At 46.7% G+C, this 18,518-nt stretch overlaps 1 protein-coding gene across 1 annotated transcript in view; it reads left to right on the top strand.

Annotated features, from left to right (window-relative positions):
- The window catches only part of CACHD1 (cache domain containing 1), a 154,137-nt gene extending 136,758 nt beyond the window's left edge, over positions 1-17,379 (top strand). Inside the window, exons 21-27 of the mRNA XM_068108228.2 lie at positions 7,784-7,870; positions 8,039-8,155; positions 8,431-8,573; positions 8,979-9,143; positions 10,406-10,474; positions 10,877-10,978; positions 15,726-17,379. Coding sequence (XP_067964329.2) covers positions 7,784-7,870; positions 8,039-8,155; positions 8,431-8,573; positions 8,979-9,143; positions 10,406-10,474; positions 10,877-10,978; positions 15,726-16,102 — 1,060 coding nt within the window. The 3' untranslated portion in view covers positions 16,103-17,379. The remainder of the gene's footprint in view (positions 1-7,783; positions 7,871-8,038; positions 8,156-8,430; positions 8,574-8,978; positions 9,144-10,405; positions 10,475-10,876; positions 10,979-15,725) is intronic.
- Positions 17,380-18,518: the final 1,139 nt, after the last annotated feature.

The following is an 18,518-nucleotide window of genomic DNA, read 5'->3' as shown; positions in this document are numbered from 1 at the left end:
TATATATATTGTTACGGTCCGCGGTTAAGGATGTTGGTTTGCCGAGCGGAGGCACCGCGGCCGAACAGTTTTCCCCGACTAAACCCGATCCCCGAACGTTGGCCAGATCGTGCCACAGATATTCAATATGGAAAACTCTAAAGCGACCGAATGTAAAGAGGAAGAAGAAGACGTACAGAAGAGTAACAGGATTTATTATTTACACACACAAGCAAAAGGAGCAGTCACGGTTATTTACAGGGAACATGGAAAAAGCAGGTGACACAGTGAAAATTACTAGCTTATACAAACTTAATTAAATACCCAGGACAGAACAAACAGAACAAACTCACGCAAATGGGGAATGGAGGCAGGAACGATTGGCTGGACCGGGAGGAAGGTTCAGCTCGGACCACAAGCTGGAAGGCTTTGCAGGGCGCACAGCAAACCGGGCCTCGTCAGGCTGGGAGCGAGCAGGGTGACGTCGTGCACTTCTCTCAAGGCTTCCCCGCGCTTCTCTTTCCTCCTTGCGCACTTCTCTCTGAAGCTCGTCTCTTTGCAGAACTCAGAACTCATCTCCTCATCTCAGTAAAAGCTCATCTGTTTGGGGAGCGTCCCGCGGCGGGTTATATAGGCCCCGCCCCTCAACCTTCGCGAACCTCCTCGATCGCTCTTCCTCCGCCCTCTCAAACCAAACCCCTCGTGCTTGGTTGGTTGTTCAGGGCTGGCTCACTCCTCCCCTCTATGACGAGGTGGAGACACGCCCTTCTTCTCTGAGCCTACCTCGTGGCGAATGGAGTCGCGGAGGGAACAGTTGGCAATTGCGGTTTTTGGGAATGGGAATGAAAGGGGATCTATCTATTTCACTTGGTGCAATGGAGTGTCATTTTAATGGAAGACAAAGCCTTCACCTCACACACAGAATAAGGAAATAAACTACTGAACAAGGGTATTATAGTGTCCTTCAATGTATGCTTTATGGAATTAACTACCGGAACGCCCTTTGATCTTTATACAACAGACTGGAGCAAGGAGGGCTCAGAATAAAGCAATAATTCATAACAATTTACAATACAATACAATACAATCAAAAAAATACAATCCTCATATCCGCAACACTGCACCCTCCTTCACTTAGGCACGTCCCGGGCCTATAACTTTAATTTAGTGTGACACGTAGGTGTAGTTCCCTCTACTTTTAACCTGACCCTGAGTGCGACAGTTTTAAAACATAAATAAATATGTCCCGCTGCTCCATTGCACCCTACCTAACAGACTCACGCCCACAGCTAACAGAATTGCGGAATGGTCTTCAAACTACACACTGACGGTGGGGAGCATTATTTACAATTGACGCTACTTTATTTACAAAACGCAACCCAGGACCTGTGATTGTTCTTTCTGGGGGGGGGAGAGACAGTCTGCTCTGCATCGACGCACCATGAAAGCACCCAAAACGCACCAACACACCCTCAAGCACCAATCGGTGCACAGTCATCATTGTTCAATAAAATAAAAACAACAAACAAACCCCTAACCCTGCAGGTGGTCTCTTGCTCTTCGGCTCCCTCTGCTGGCTACAACTGTCTTCCTGGTGTTGTCATCTTCCTTTGCTGGCGGCCTATTTGTAATAAAACTTGCACCCAACGCGTCCATTTGTATTTATTTATGGCCCACAGGGGCCGACTATGTATGGTTCACCTGTGGGGCATCGGTGCCCTGTGGCCAAGGTCCGCCAGCAAGATTTCGGGCCTTCATGGCCGGTTCCAGCAGAGGAGCCATGCCCCAACCCATGGGGTCCATAAGTGGTGCTCGGCCACAGACATGTGGTCCATAATGTGGTGCATCGATGCAGACAGCTGGTTCTGGGAGTTCCGTGCACACAATGGCAGACTCACACACGCTCCCCTCGGCGCCCAGTGGCGCACAGGTCCTCATGTGGGAGACAAAAGGGGGGAGAGACAGATGAGCGAGGGGTAAGGTCACAAGGGTACACATCAATAAGGCAATGCAAGGTGAAGTGCGTACGGAGAGCGAAGTGAGAAAGCTCGTCCCTACCGTACGTCACCCCCCCCTGTCACCTACACTACCCTTGCCCTTACCCCATATTTACAAAAATTTACACATTTACCAATTCGTCGCTAATGTCACGTCTTCCCCATATTTCCCCTATACCAAATTCGTTCCCACAATCCCTCTAGCCAAAATTTGCCATCACCCAATTCATCATCAATCCTCATAAGGAGGAAGAGATGGAACACAAAGCACAATGTCACACCCACGTCATGATGCGTCTCACAATCCAAACATTTGCACAATAAAAATAATAAAAACAACCTGGCATGGTGTGGAGGTACGTCATCTCAGGTGAGTGGATACAGATGGTGCGAGGAGACTTCAATCTTAACTATCTTTCTAAATGACATTAACACACTTTACACTACCCGGGGTCTTTCCCTGCCAATCCATTGGCCAACTTACACTATGGGTTCTAAAAAACAATTCCCATTGACCAAACTGTGGTGCTTCTCAATTTGGGGTCTCACTCCCCCGATTCATCTCCCGGTGCCCTTGCACAATTTCTGGGCTGGGGCGTGTTGCTCTCCCAGCAGGTCTACCCACCTGCACACCTCCACCACTGTAGTTGCCTCCGAGCTTACCTGCTCCTTACCTAACCTATCTAACTGGGGAAGGCCCCTCCTGACTCTGTCACCCCTCGGTGCCCTCTGGCACTGGGCTACCCGGGTCCGTCCTCCGGATCCTCGGGCCCCATCCACAACAACTCTACCGGCTCCCAGAGCCCACCTGCGGCCTCACCTGGCCGACATCCTCACAGTGGTGGAGTGCCCAAACCAACTACACACACTAACAGGCTACACGCCCAGCCATTTATACAACACTAATGCACCCATCCAAACACCATTCTTTCACCCGCACCACAGATGCCAATATCCAACCACAATTTACCTGTACCCTCTACCTAACACTTACACTTCCCGCCCCGGGTATCCGTGATGGGGGTCCATCCTTCCCCCATTCACACCTTCGCACCATCCACTCCACTCCATAGTTTCCATCATACTCACTCCACGACCATCCATTCCAATACTCCATATATTCCACACTCCATGTATTTCACACAACCATTCTCCATACACCTGTTGTTGCACACCTGTGCAATCACACCTGGTGCCACCTGCACCCTCCTTCCTTCCTGGACCATTTGTTCAACACAACGCACAATCACCTTCTCTCACTCATACACTGCTCCACACACCTGTTCAGTTGCACACCTGTGCAATCACACCTGTTCACCATACACACGGCATCATCTAATCTACCTGGTGCCCTGCTAACTTAGTGCTCCCCGTCTTCCCTTTAAACTAAGCACATACCACGTCATTATCATCCACTCTAATCTACCTGCGTCCCCACTACCGGTATCATTGTCACTACCTAACCTTAACGTTACCTAATGTCAATCTCCTAGGTCCCTATACATTATCCAAACCCTCCCGGGCTAGTTTTCACTGCCATAAACCCCATAAATCTAGTGCTCCTTTGCCCCCGTGTGAGGGATGACAGAGTTGCCATCCCACCACATCGGGCATCTCCCACTACCAATTTTGCTCTCCAAATTCCAGCCAATTAAAAATTTGCCAATCACTACCCATCATCTGCCAATCATCACTCTGCCAATCCTTTGCCAATCATCAAATTTTGTTTTTCTAATTTCGGGGCCAAAACACTAACCTCATCACCCATCTACTTACAAGATCCTCTTGGTGCGCCAATTCACTTCTAAAGCTCGGCTTCGTACAGCCGAGCAATGAATGCGGGTTGCTTGGTGCCGGCGGCTGGATACGTCCCGCATTCGGTGCAGGGACGGGGGCTTACCTGGGCCGAGATCCCACGCACCACCTCGGCACGGAGCCATCCAATGGCCCGATCTCGACCTGCCGGAACGCCTCAACAAAAAGGGGTCGCCATGACGACCCTTCCTATCGGGATGCCCGCTCCGCCTAGTGGAGCACGGACGCGGCCGTTCCGAGCGAGGCCCAGCGCGGATCGCGTACGGCGGTTCTTTCGAAACCGCCGTGGTTCGGATCCCCGCTGGTCCTCGCGGCACGCGAAGCTGCTCGGCGCGCACCGAGGGCCCGATTCGGCTATAAGTCGCTCTAACCACTAACCCGGTTACCGTCGATGCTTCACCTGCATGCTCACACGCATACGCTACCCCTTTCACCCTCACCGAGCTCGGTGCTCCAACGCCGCCCGTACACCCCGCATACTTCGTCATTGCACTCGTTCTTTCGCTCACAGACTTGGTCACACACCTGACCACTTCACACCTTTGCACACACTCGTTGTTCGCACACCTCACCAACACACCTCTTCGCGCCCCCTTCTCGGTCACCTCCTCTGTGACAATCACAGGTGTGCTCTCACTCGCACACCCAACCACGTGCCTCACTACCAACTCAAGTGTGCATTCCCACACACGCTCTACCATTCCAGGTGTGCATCCTTCCATTCCAGGTGTACATCCTCTCTCACCTGTCACAACCAACTCACGCTCCGTGTCACTCTCACTACTTTCACCACCACTCTTGACAGCACACTCACGCTTACTCTCGACAGCGCACTCTTTCCTCATGCACCTGTCCGTTACACACCTTTCTCGCGCACACTCTTGCGCACACTCTCCCGTTACTTCCTCCGTAACACTCACCACAGGTGTACACTTTCTTGTTACATCCTCTGTAACACTCCTCACCACGCGCTTCCATGTGCTCCCTCGCACACGCGCTACGACCGACTCACTCTCGACAGCACACTCACTCCTTGGCGCGCACTTTTTCCTCACACACCCCAGAGTCGGACATTCTCGCACACCTCCTCCTTCGCACACCGTACCTGTCGCACACTTCACCAACGGCCTCTCACGAACACCCGGATCCAAATCAACCCCCAAGCCGACTGAAACTCCCCTCACATCATATACATTTCCACGTTTATCGCCACTCACCTTGGCACCCCGTCTCCGCACCTCCTTCGCCACCTGCAAACTCTTTATTTGGTTAGCGAGCACATCATCACGATTTGAGCACCGACCTTGTACATATTCCATCACCTCCTCCTGTATTTCTCTCTTAGTTTCTGTCCGTCTCTTCTTAATTTCACTCACCCCCTCTTCCACCTCCTTTAACTTTTGCTTCACCTCTTTTATCTCCCGGTGCGTCTCCTCAATCACGTCCTCTAAGGCTACCTTGACCGTCTCTATGTGCGTCCTCACCTCCCGGTCCTTCGTCTCCATTACTTCTGTCACCTCGTCCAACCTCGTTGTCAGTCCCTCACGTACCATCTGACATTGCCTCTGTGTCGCTATTAAGTCATTTTTAATGTCGTTTTGTGTCGCTTTTAACCCTCCTAGTACCGCAGTATTCCTTTGTACCTGCTCCACTAACTCCGTCTGTCCCACTGTCAGCTGTTCCACCTCCTGCGTCAGGTCTTCTATTCCCCCTTGTAACCTAGCCGTATTATTCTTCACCTCTTTCTCCATGCGCTTTTCACCTCGCTTTACCTCCTCGCGTACCCCCGAGACCTCCTCACTTACACCTCGTCGTATCTCCTCCTTCATCTCCTCCCTCTCTTTTGTAGATGCCACCCTAATCTGTCCCAATTCATCCCTCTGAGCATCCAGTTTGGTTTCTACCCCGATTTTCACCTCCTCTATCTGCTCTCCCATTTGTTTAATTTCTCGGGCGGATTGCTCCCCTATTTCCCGCAATTTGCCTTCCATTCTATCTTCTAGCCCCCTTAACCCATTTTTCACCCCTTCTATCTGATTCTCCTGGGCAGCCATTCTATTTTCCACCCCCATTAACCCATGTTTCACCCCTTCTATCCCATTGTCTAACCCCTCAAATTTCTTGTCTAACCCCTTAAAATTGTCTAACTCCTCAAATTTCTTGTCTAACCCCTTAAAATTATTGTCTAACTCCTCACCGGTACCCCTCGCTTCGTCCCTCATTGCCCCCATACTGTTTTTCAAACCTCCAATTTGGTCTCCCAATCGCTCACTATCAGCCCTCGCTTCGTCCCTTAATTGCTTACCCATTTTGTCCATAAGGGCCCCCATTTGCAGCATAAAAAGGTTCAAATCCACTGGTGGCGCTGCTACGGTCGCGGGCGCGGTCCCCGCAGCCATGTGCGAGGCGCCATTTTGCGCGCCCGTAACCTCGTGCGCGAGAGCGCCATTTTGCGCGCCTGACACCTCCTCAACCACCTCCTCATTGCCCTCCTCCACATACATTTCCCCGAGGTCCTGGGTCGATTCTACCCCGTCTATCTCTCCCACCGACATCCCTTCGCCTTGACCAGCCATGGCGCGATTTCAAAATTCGGGTTTTTCTTTAAAAACAAAACAATTTCCAGCAGCTCGTAATTTTGAGCGCGCTAAGCGCGCTTCGGGTCCGTTCCCGCTCCCGACACCAATTGTTACCGCCAATGGTACAATTGGTGTTCCAAAATTTGGGCTAAATAAATTTAGTCCCAGGTCCGAATCCCAACTCCTGACTACTAATTGTTACGGTCCGCGGTTAAGGATGTTGGTTTGCCGAGCGGAGGCACCGCGGCCGAACAGTTTTCCCCGACTAAACCCGATCCTCGAACGTTGGCCAGATCACGCCACAGATATTCAATATGGAAAACTCTAAAGTGACCGAATGTAAAGAGGAAGAAGAAGACGTACAGAAGAGTAACGGGATTTATTATTTACACACACAAGCAAAAGGAGCAGTCACGGTTATTTACAGGGAACATGGAAAAAGCAGGTGACACAGTGAAAATTACTAGCTTATACAAACTTAATTAAATACCCAGGACAGAACAAACAGAACAAACTCATGCGAATGGGGAATGGAGGCAGGAACGATTGGCTGGACCGGGAGGAAGGTTCAGCTCGGACCACAAGCTGGAAGGCTTTGCAGGGCGCACAGCAAACCGGGCCTCGTCAGGCTGGGAGCGAGCAGGGTGACGTCGTGCACTTCTCTCAAGGCTTCCCCGCGCTTCTCTTTCCTCCTTGCGCACTTCTCTCTGAAGCTCGTCTCTTTGCAGAACTCAGAACTCATCTCCTCATCTCAGTAAAAGCTCATCTGCTTGGGGAGCGTCCCGCGGCGGGTTATATAGGCCCCGCCCCTCAACCTTCACGAACCTCCTCGATCGCTCTTCCTCCGCCCTCTCAAACCAAACCCCTCGTGCTTGGTTGGTTGTTCGGGGCTGGCTCACTCCTCCCCTCTATGACGAGGTGGAGACACGCCCTTCTTCTCCGAGCCTACCTCGTGGCGAATGGAGTCGCGGAGGGAACAGTTGGCAATTGCGGTTTTGGGAATGGGAATGAAAGGGGATCTATCTATTTCACTTGGTGCAATGGAGTGTCATTTTAATGGAAGACAAAGCCTTAACCTCATACACAGAATAAGGAAATAAACTACTGAACAAGGGTATTATAGTGTCCTTCAATGTATGCTTTATGGAATTAACTACCGGAACGCCCTTTGACCTTTATACAACAGACTGGAGCAAGGAGGGCTCAGAATAAAGCAATAATTCATAACAATTTACAATACAATACAATACAATCAAAAAAATACAATCCTCATATCCGCAACAATATATATATATATATATATATATATATATATATATATATTTATGTATATGTATGCACGTACATACATACATACAATATATATTTAAAAAAAAATCATTTTACGAAGCAATTGTGCTTTTCTTTGCCCAGGATGGAGCAAAGTGAATGTGAGTGCCCTTGTGAATGCTCCCTAGACATTGATGACTGCAGTGGTAATCTAACGAGCCACGAAGACAGGTGAGTCACTAATCTGCATTAATTTATATTCCATATTTCCTACCTGGACATTTCATTGTGCCTCATCTCAATTTTGTTTTCTTTCCTCTTTGCCCCCATTCCCATCCATAACTTAATTTCCCATTTAATCAGCCTCAACTGATCCTTAATTCCATTTATTCTTTCCAGTAATCCCAGTTGTGATGCACCATTTGAACCTTTGACCCTTGCATCTGTTGACTCAAACCTCCTGGCTGATCTTCCACCTTGTTTTAATCCACGCTGCAGTCCACGGCAGGTTGAAAGGTCAGCCCAGTTTGCAGGCTCGGGGGTCAGGCCTTTGTATGTGAGGGAGTAGATTATATCGCTTTCATTTTATAGCTCCCCTATTTCAATGCTCACCTCCATCTCTGTTGGGGAATGCATGGTTTGTAAAAATTCTTGAATCACACAAAGGAACATTTATTTTACTTTCAGAACTTTATCTTTTTGTTACACATTGGTTGTATAAATTAGCATCTCTGTTGTAAAATAATGTAAATAGGATATAAAACTTCATACCTTCTGTGTCAATTTACCAGTGACTGCTTTGGTGTGCTCGGCTGCGAATGGTGTGTGCTGGAAAGTGGTGGCACAAGTCTCCTCGCACACCCTTACTGTGCACCTTTGCATGAATGTTTCGGAGGAGTTGTTGGTGCAGCACTGCCGTATGCACAAAGCAGAGGTACGCTCTTACCTGCTTCTAGTTTCCCACTCTCCCTTCCCTTCACTCCACCACCCACTGATCTGCATATTCGCTGTCTTTGATTTGCCTCTATTTTTGTGATGGACGCACTCTCTCCTTCATTTCCATTTGACACTGACGTGTCCTCCCACCTCATGCTCACCTCTAAATCAATGAGTCATATGTACCAGGATTTGACCATTTGGTGGATTTGTTTTTTGTATTTATGTTTTGCCTCAAAAGTGGATGATGATCGAGGTCTATAATTTTTCTTCCTGTCATCCAGCTGCTTTTCGTCAACATTAGTCATTGTCCAGTTTTCCCCTTCAGTCGTATTTGGCACGTCTGCCCCTCTCCTGACTTTGTGATCTTAACCCTCAACCTTTAACCCGACTCACATTACAGGACGGTTGGGTGCACAGGCCACCCTGCCTTCTCGTCTTGTGCCTGTGGGCCCTGTGGCCGGAGGAGTGATGGGTGCCGTTGTGGTTGCTGCACTTGCCGTGTATGCATGCCGCCACCACCGTCAGCGGCAGCAACTACGCCACATGGCTCCGCTCGCCACACAGGGTACATAGCCTGTGCTTGATATGGAGGGTTTTAATTTGGTCATTGCCATTGAAGTTTCATTCATAACCTTGTGAGCCAGGGAGTTTTTAAGCAAAAAAAATGCTCTTCAAAAATTATCAAAATTATTATTATCATTACCTCTGCCACCAAAGGTAGATGTAGGTTATGTTTTACCCCTGTCTGTTTGTCTGTCTGTTTCCCTGTTTGTCTGTGAATAAGATATCTCAAAAAGTTGTGGACGGATTTGGAGGAAATTTGGCAGAGATGCAGCGTTTGTGACAAGGACGAAATGATTAGATTTTGGTGAAGATCCCGATCCGGATCCGTCTGGTCGAATTTTTTAAGTGATTCTTCACCATTGAGTAATATGGCTAAAAACTATATATAGCATGATATCTCAAAAAGTTGTCGACGGATTTGGACAAAACTTGGTGGACAGGTTTTGTTTGTGACAAGGACTAATCGATTCGATTTTGGTGAAGATCCCGATCCGGATCCGTCTGGTCGAATTTTTAAAGTGATTCTTCACCATTGAGTGATATGGCTAAAAACTATATATAGCATGATATCTCAAAAAGTTGTCGACGGATTTGGACAAAACTTGGTGGACAGGTTTTGTTTGTGACAAGGACTAATCGATTCGATTTTGGTGAAGATCTGAATATGGATTTGGATACGATAATTATTTATTGATTTATTTTTGCTCGACTGAGTACATAAGAACATAGTTGCGTATAATGTAGCATCAAATCCATAAGTTTATGTATGAGATTTTTACAATTCCAATAATATGTTCTCATTAAGAAAACATTTGAACGTAACTCGAATAAAAGTCACATGGCTGTCTGTGTTGGGTATTCGGTTGATTCAAGTTGTATGACCTTTTCATCCTGAATAGCAAGTCAAGCATGGAAATATTCCGTAGTTTAAAATCACACAGCACTTTCGAAAGAGGAAAGAAAGTAGGATGTGGTATTATGTCAATGGCCAATCCCAGCACAGCCTCAAATTAATATCATAGGTATTGAGTCGAAAGCTGTAAAATTCTCATTTTACAACCTTGTGTTTTCATGATATAGCAAACAGCCATGTGTGATGGAACAAGAAATGTATTGAACACATTAATTGGGACTTTTACCGATAATGGTGTTGGATTGCTGTTTGCCTTAATGCATCCTTAAGGGAGTGGGATGAGGGGGGTACAATCAGGATTAATAGATGTCACCTAGTGTTTTGATTTTTACTTTCGTTTCTTTATCTAGAGCTGTCTGTACGCATGTCTCACATCGAGAACGATCGTGACGAAGAGACGACTGAAAACCGCCGCATCAGTAAGCTTCTTATAACCTTTCAACCTCGCAACGACATGAATAGTTATATTCACTTTCATTCAGCAACAATCTAAAACTTTTTTTGTTTTTTTTTTCCGAAAAGTTTTGCCAATAATATATCACCAATTCACCATCATTAATTTTTATGAATAATATTTAAATTTAAAAAAAATAAATATTTGGAGTGATATTTGTATTTACTGTTGTAGTAATAATTGTGAACTGATAATTTCCCTGCGGGTGTTCAGAGGGTGAAACCCCATAACGCCTAATTTCATTGAGAACATGAAGCTGTCATACTGTGCAAATAACCCTTTGTCAGTTTGATGAGTGAAACCCTCCAAGAATGTGATTCTCGTGATTAGTTTACGTGTTTGAGTGGTGTCGACCCTGTACACGCAGTTGGACATACAAGGTTCATTGCCGCGGTGATGGAGCGTCGAGCACAGAGTACTGAACGACGGAGGCGATACTGGGCTCGATCAGGAACTGACAGCGATCACGGTTGGTTTGGGTCAAAATTCGGGGGTCTCATGGCAATCTGATTTTCTAAGGGTATGCAGATTAATGTTTCTTTTTTTTTTTTTGGATACAAAGTCGAGGCTCGTGGAAGGACTTGAACACAGAAGGGATCAGGATGCAACAGAATAAAAGGAACAGGAGAAAGAGAGTGGGAAAACACCAACATGATGGTTGAGGGACAAAATGGAGGGAGGCTTGGACAAATTTTTTTTTTTTTTTTTTTGTATACATAGTCGACGCTCGTGAAAGAGCTAACATTTATCAAACAAACAAATCAAACAAACAAGCAAACAAAGTATATAAAAAGGGGAGCGGTCGACAAGATGGGGAGAGAAGGGGAGGAAGCACACAAACACAACATTTGAGAGCAGGGACATCGGGAGATGTGTGGGAGGGAGAGGGCCTGGGGGGTGGGGGGGGGCAGGATAGGTATAAAACGCAAGGACACCAAGGACTTCCAGGAAAGGAGTCGGCACCTCAAAAAGTGGATTTGGGGTGAAATTAGCGGGAGTAGAAAAGATCAAGGTTTTGGATTGGGGAAGATAAGAGATGGTGGTGAACAGCCGTTTTAAAGACCTGGAGGGAGGAATGGGATTGAAGAGAGTGAGGGAGTTTGTTCCAGAGGCGGGAGAAAAGAGGAATCAAGGAGTGAAGGTGAGCAGAGAGTCTTGATTTTGGCAGTTTAACCATAAGAGGGTTGCAGGCAGATCTTGTGCGACGTGTAGGAATATTTGGGGGACAGAGGCCAGAGAGAGCTGGGGGAGCAAGGCCGGAGAGGAGTCGGTAGAAGACGGAAAGACCACCAACCTGCCTGCGGTGAGTAAGTGAAAGGCCCTCGGAGATAGCGTCATCGCGGGAGATTCCAATGATTCTGAATGCTTTGGTTTCAACAGCGTGAAGACGAGCTAGGTGTGAGGCAGGAGCACCGGCCCAGAGGGGAGAGCAGTACTCCATTGAGCTGCGGATGAAAGCCTTGTATGTGGTGAGGAGCTCAGGTGTGCCAAGGAAGGACTTCGCACGACGGACTTCGCACGACGGACAAATGATGGATGTGGGGAATAATGAGAGGTCGGGGAGGACGCATGGGGTGGACAATCTGGATACAGAAGCAAAATGTCAGGAAAGAAAAACTCGAAATTTGGAAAGAGGTGGGAGTGTTAATTGGGGAGTGTTCATGGGTGTAGACTACATCATGGTTGTAGATGGAGGATGTTCTGTGATGGGGGTGAGCAGTGTCTTGAAGGCCTGAAGGGAAGAATGAGATTGAAGAGAATGTGGAAGTTGGTTCCACTTGTGGGGAAAACGAGGAACGAATGAGTGGAGGTGAACAGTGATTCTGGATTTTGAGAGTTTCACCAGAAGGGTGTTGCTGTGCACATATGCCCTGCTGAAGCCTGGGGGAGGGAAGCACAAAGCACGGAGAGGACAGAGTGGGCAAGACCAGAAAGGAGGCGGTAACAGACAGAGACCACCCACCTCAATGCAGTGAGATAGCAATAGGCCCATACACTCCACTTCTTCGTGGGAGATTCCAATGATCTTTAACGCCTTGGTTTCCACGGCATCCAGGTTTGACCTTCCCCCCACCCCCCAAAGTAGGAATTTGCTTTTTCCTTTGAAACTACACAAAATATTTCGATGAAACTTGACCGTAACCTTCACCACCCGTGATGTACCGAAGTTTGTTCACGGCACGAAGAAAATCTAAGTCTAAAGGGGTCTATGGGGGTGTCAAAGTAGGTCCAGGTTTGACCCCCCGAAAATAGTTTTTTTTTTTTTTTTTTTTTTTTTTTTGTATACAAGATCGAGGCTCGTGAAATAGCTAACATTAATCACACAAAAATTCAAACCGACACATAAAACACAAAAAATAAGGGGAGCGGTAGACAAGATGGGGAGAGAGGGGGAAGGACACAAACACAACATTTGAGAGCAGGGACATCGGGAGAAATGTGGGAGGGGGAGGGCTTGGGGGGAGGTGGGAGAGGTATAAAACATATGAACACTGCAAGGACTTCCAGGAAAGAAGTTGGAATTTCAAAAAAAAAGTGTATCTGGGGTGAATTAACGGGGATAGAAAAGATCAAGGTGGGGGAAGATAAGAGATGGTGGTGAACAGCTGTTTTAAAGACCTGGAGGGAGGAGTGGGATTGAAGGGAGTGGGGGAGTTTGTTCCAGAGGCGGGAGAAAAGGGGAATGAAAGAGTGAAGGTGAGCAGAGAGCCTAGATTTTGGCAGTTTAACCATAAGAGGGTTGCAGGCAGATCTTGTGCGACCTAAAGGAATATTGGGGGGACAGAGCACAGAGAGAGCTGGGGGAGCAAGGCCGGAGAGGAGTCGGTAGAAGACAGAAAGACCACCAACCTGCCTGAGGTGAGTGAGTGAAAGGCCCTCGGAGTTAGCTTCATCGCAGGAGATTCCAATGATTCTGAAAGCTTTGGTTTCCACAGCGTGAAGCCGAGCTAGGTGTGAGGCAGGAGCACCGGCCCAGAGGGGGGAACAGTATTCCATTGAGCTGCGGATGAAAGCCTTGTATGTGGTGAGGAACTCAGGTGTGGCAAGGAAGGACTTTGCACGATGGAGGATGTCCAGTCGGCGACTGGCTTTGGAGGCCAGCTTGGAAATCTGGTTTTCCCAAGAAAGATCATGGCAGATAGTGAGACCCAAAAGCTTGAGCGACAGAACTTCTTGGAGAGGATTGTTGAGAAAGTAGATGGGAGGGTTTTCCAGTCGGTCCTTTCGGAGAGACATTGTAAGAGTGTGAGATTTGTCAGGATTGAAAGACATTTTCCACTTGTTTGACCAGTCTGTGATTTTGTCCACGTCTGCAGAGAGTGAGGAGGCTGCATACTGCCGATCTGAGGGATGAGGAATGGAGCGGCAGATAGTGGAGTCATCAGCAAAGAGATAGAGAGGATTTTCCAGAGAGCCGGAGAGATCATTGATGAAGACCAGAAATAGCACAGGGCCCAGAACACTACCTTGGGGAACCCCAGCCAGAACAGGAAGGGGAGATGAGAGAAATCCATTCAGGGCCACACGTTGCCTACGACCAGAGAGGAAGTCCGCCAGCCATGCATGGAGATTTCCATGGATACCATAGGAGGAGAGTTTGGTCAGCAGAGCTGGGTGCCAGACCGTATCGAAGGCACGTGATATGTCAAGTGAAACAGCTCTGATTTCCTGTTTGGCATTGAGGACCTCCATCAATTGTTGAGAAAGCAGAAGCAGCATGTCCAGAGTAGAGTGACCAGGTCTGAAACCAAATTGATGATCAGAGATCAAGCCATTGGAGAAGAGGAAGGATTTGATACCCGAAGCAATGATGGATTCCATGACTTTGCTGATAATTGGGAGCAGGCTGATTGGTCTGTTGTTGCAAGGATCTGTTTTTGCACCTTTTTTGTGTAAAGCGGTAATGTTTTTTTTTTTTTGTTGTTTTTTGTTTTTTGTATACATAATCGAGGCTCGTGAAAGAGCTAACATTTATCACACAAACAAATCAAACAGACAAACAAACAAAGTGTATAAAAAGGGGAGCGGTAGACAAGATGGGGAGAGAGGGGGAAGCACATAAACACAACATTTGTGAGGGACATCGGGAATGTGTGGGAGGGAGAGGGCTTGGGGGGAGGCGGCGTGGGAAGGGGGTGGGGGGGTGGGAGAAGTATAAACACAAGGACACCAAGGACTTCCAGGAAAGAAGTTGGTATTTCAAAAAAGAGGATTTGGGGTGAAATTAGCGGGGGTAGAACAGATCAAGGTTTTGGATGGGGGAAGATAAGAGATGGTTTGATGAGATGATAAGAGATGTTTTCTGATTTCCAAGATTCTGGCAGATGACCTTGAGCTTCTCTGAAACTACACACACGATTTCAATGAAACTTCACCACAACCTTCACCACCCGTGATGTACAAAAGTTTGTTCATGGCATTAAAAAAAATCGGGCCCTGAGGGGGTTTATGGGGGGGTTGTCCCCCAAAATAGGTATTTGCTTTTTCTCAGAATATACAAACGCAATTCTGATGAAACTTGACTACGACCTTCCTCACCCGTGATGTACCAAAGTTTGTTAACAGCATTAAAAAAAAATCGGCCTGTGAGGGGTCTACTGGGTGGTTGCCCCCCAAAATAGGTATTTGCTCTTTTCTCCGAAACTACATACATACTTTCCATGAAACTTCACCACAACCTTCATTACCCATGATGTCCCAATGTTTGTTCAAGCGATTAGAATTGGGGTCTGAGGATGTATACCGGCTGGGGGGCGGGAGGAGGGGGAATATGGGTTGACCCCCAAAATAGGTATTTTTTTGTTTGTTTAAAGTCTCATGATTAAGTTAGTATGATTATACATGCTGCCCTGTCTTCTAGCAACCATTTAAATTGGTTTAAAATACCCTTAGTCAGTGCAGTATACTGTTTATTCTGCCAGGTGAGTGCCAGGGGTATTGCCCCTATGTTTTATACAAGGTTCTAAGCTCATGGAGGAGCTGAACGACAAAGTGCAGCAGGTTTACCAACAACCAAGAGGGACTGGGGAAGGTTGGAGTGATTTTGGGGTGATCGGGTGGTGCTGGGCGGTGATGGACACGCAGAAGGAGGAAGGGAGGAATAGCACAAAGAACGATTAATAATGGCAATGTTTGATTTTTTTCAATAATCAAGTGCAAAAATTATGTTGTTTTCGTGTCGTGCATGATTTAAGCTCTCCTTGCCTCCACCCCAGGTTACAGTACCATGAGTCCTCAGGAAGACAGTGAGACCACGTGCTGTGCTTCAGATCCCCCAGCCTTGCTTCGGATAGGTGTGACACGTCACCCTACAAGCATCCTTCCAGGCCCTCCGTTGTATGACGACCTTTTTAGAGGCTCAGTTATTGGAGCAGGGGGAAGAACCATGGGGATAATTCCTGGATTCGGCCCTGAGGAGGAAGACCTATGTTCAGATGCATTGCCACAGACAGCAGCCCTGTTGAGTGCCGGCCAGGCCGGAAGGATCACGGGTTGTAGTGGGTTTACTCGGTCTCCGCTTTGCCTGCCTCAAACAGCCCTGAGACAAGGCCACAGCCTGCAGGCTGCCGTCACTGTACATGCGGAGTGCTAAGGTCATGCAGAGACTGATCCTTGGCCTCTTTTCTAATTATTAAGCTCACCTTCCATCCTCTCCACCATGCCTCATTTGTCCATTTGACTATGTGAAGAAAATGCCATTTGAACTTCTGTTTGATTACGTAATACAGCAGCAAGAAGACAACTGACTCCTCGATGCGCATTGAACTGCATTATTGAGGACCGCCGCCAAAACAAAATCGGACCACATCTCCCAAATTGAAGTACAACTGGTTGCAACAAGCGGGTCTTTCAGCGGTGGTTGTTGCTAACTTTTCTTCTTCTTCTTCTTCCATATGCACCACATGGCTTTCAGTTGCATCTGAGTAGCTTTGAGTAGCTAAGGGGTGGCGCGGTTGTGCCGCTGATGCAACGTGCTAAATTGTCTAACAAGGAAGGCCCCTGCCTTGCTGCTGCACCAGCTGAACCTTGCTTCTTGAAAATGTCTGAGTTGATCATCAGGTTGGCATGTCACCTGCATCAGGACGGCAGTGACCCCCTTGTTTTGTTTTCCCATTGTGTTTTGTACCTCGATGTGAAGTGTCGTTTTAAGTGTTGCCTTTGCCCAATTTCTTGGTAAAATGGACCTTGGAAGCTTTTGAACTGGAAGCAAGGTGTTTGTACTTTCATTCAAGCGAGTCGCTGATCATGGTTGTGATTCTATCAAGATCTGAAGAGAGGTGCCGCTGATGCAGTGCCCACCTGTAGGTTCAAGCAGGAACACCCCGGAGATGCAAAATGTGATTTTTCTTTGATCATTTTGTCATTTGCATTTACAGGTTAGCAAATGATTTATAGCTGTGATGTGTATATTATGTTGTTGGCACATTCCTTATTTTATGATTGTTTTGTACAATGTTGTAGCATTTTTCCAAAACAGTCTTTGTACGTCCTCTGTTTGGTCTATTTACTAGAGAAATTTGAACGAGAAGCCCATCCATCTAAAAAAACTGATGACATTTTTGCGAAATCGTTGCTCCGTGGTGACGTCAATAACCATCTTTGAGATCAACTCCGTGGGACATACCTACAGGGTATTTCCTGCGCTGCACACTTAGAATGGCCCATTTTATGTTTTTAGTGAATCCTGCCAAGATGGTGGTGGTAAGAATTTGGTGCTGTAATTAAAAAGGATTAAAAGTTTTTTACTTTTATCTAACTAGAGAGTTTAGAGAACACCTTAGCCCGTGCAGTCTTGAGAAAAAGGACATGGGAAGGATCTTTTAAACTCTTCCTTTGCATTTTGCACTAAATAAACAGTGCTAGGTGCCACCCTATTTGTCTGAATGCTGAGTCTCACAGTTACTCTGCCCTCAGGGCATGAGACAGTGTAAATATTTTGTCCAACTACTGCTAAACGGAAGGTTTATGAAAGTGCCAAAAAGGCGATTTATCTTCTCCAGCGTTCAAGTATATAATTAAATAGAAAAAAAAAATCGATTTTAAAGGTTGTAGAAAAAAAATTGGAAGTTCACCGCCGTTGATGCAGCATCTTCTACACCACCTTACATTAATTAGTTATTTGCGCCTGTTATTTGTGTCTTTAAAAATAGTATCACGCCTCTCTGAGCATATGTGTGATTGGGACGAGAGTCCATACAATTTGCCAAATTCAGAGCCAAAGCTGGCTATCCTGCAGGTTTGTGTTCCGATTCGTGTTCTCGTGTTCAAAATATAAAATTCGGTTGTTGCTCAATCACACACTGAAATTTATAAACAAACAGACAGACAGAGTGAACCAATTGCTTAACCCCACTTTTCGCTTCATGCGCGTCGGGTAACGACGACGAAGTTGTTCGTTTATGTCTGCTCTGTTTACCAACTGCTCTTCATTTTGACTACAAAGGTTGTGTGCTTATAATAATGGGTCGTGTGAACTGTCATGTGATTTGTTATGAAAATTTGGCAAAATGAAATTTGCATTCAAGGCTGCGAAGAAATCCACGTCAACAATGAATCCAGTTGTGATAAAAGCTGTTTTTCAAACACAGTAGACAGTATTGTCCCGACGTGGCTTGAATATTAATAAATAAGTACTTGATAAATAGAACACGCGATTATATCCTTTAATGTGGTATGAGCAGTTTTAAGTGATCCGTTTTACTCTTGGTAATCATCTGTCACCATGATGTCCAATGGGCAGAACATAAAAAGAGAAGTTGGCAGACATAAATTTAATGGGCAGAAAATAGCGATGGAAAATCCACCACCACCTTCATTCCACCACGAAAAGGTAAATCCTTTATATCAATAATTGTGCTGCTCTGTTGTTTTAAAATGCCAACGTGGCCTTGGTATTGACCCCACTTATCTGTGTTCCAGCCTTCAGGAAATAGGTTTACTAGTTAAGGGATGCCCATGGATTGTGAAAGAAAGTTAACGAGTTAAGGGATGCCCATGGATTGTGAAAG

Source organism: Myxine glutinosa, chromosome 2, assembly GCF_964187855.1.
Source record: "Myxine glutinosa chromosome 2, kmMyxGlut1.1, whole genome shotgun sequence".
Classification (NCBI taxonomy): Eukaryota; Metazoa; Chordata; class Myxini; order Myxiniformes; family Myxinidae; genus Myxine; species Myxine glutinosa.
The sequence above is the reverse complement of the archived record's forward strand: the minus strand, read 5'-3'. Positions and strand labels throughout refer to the sequence as shown.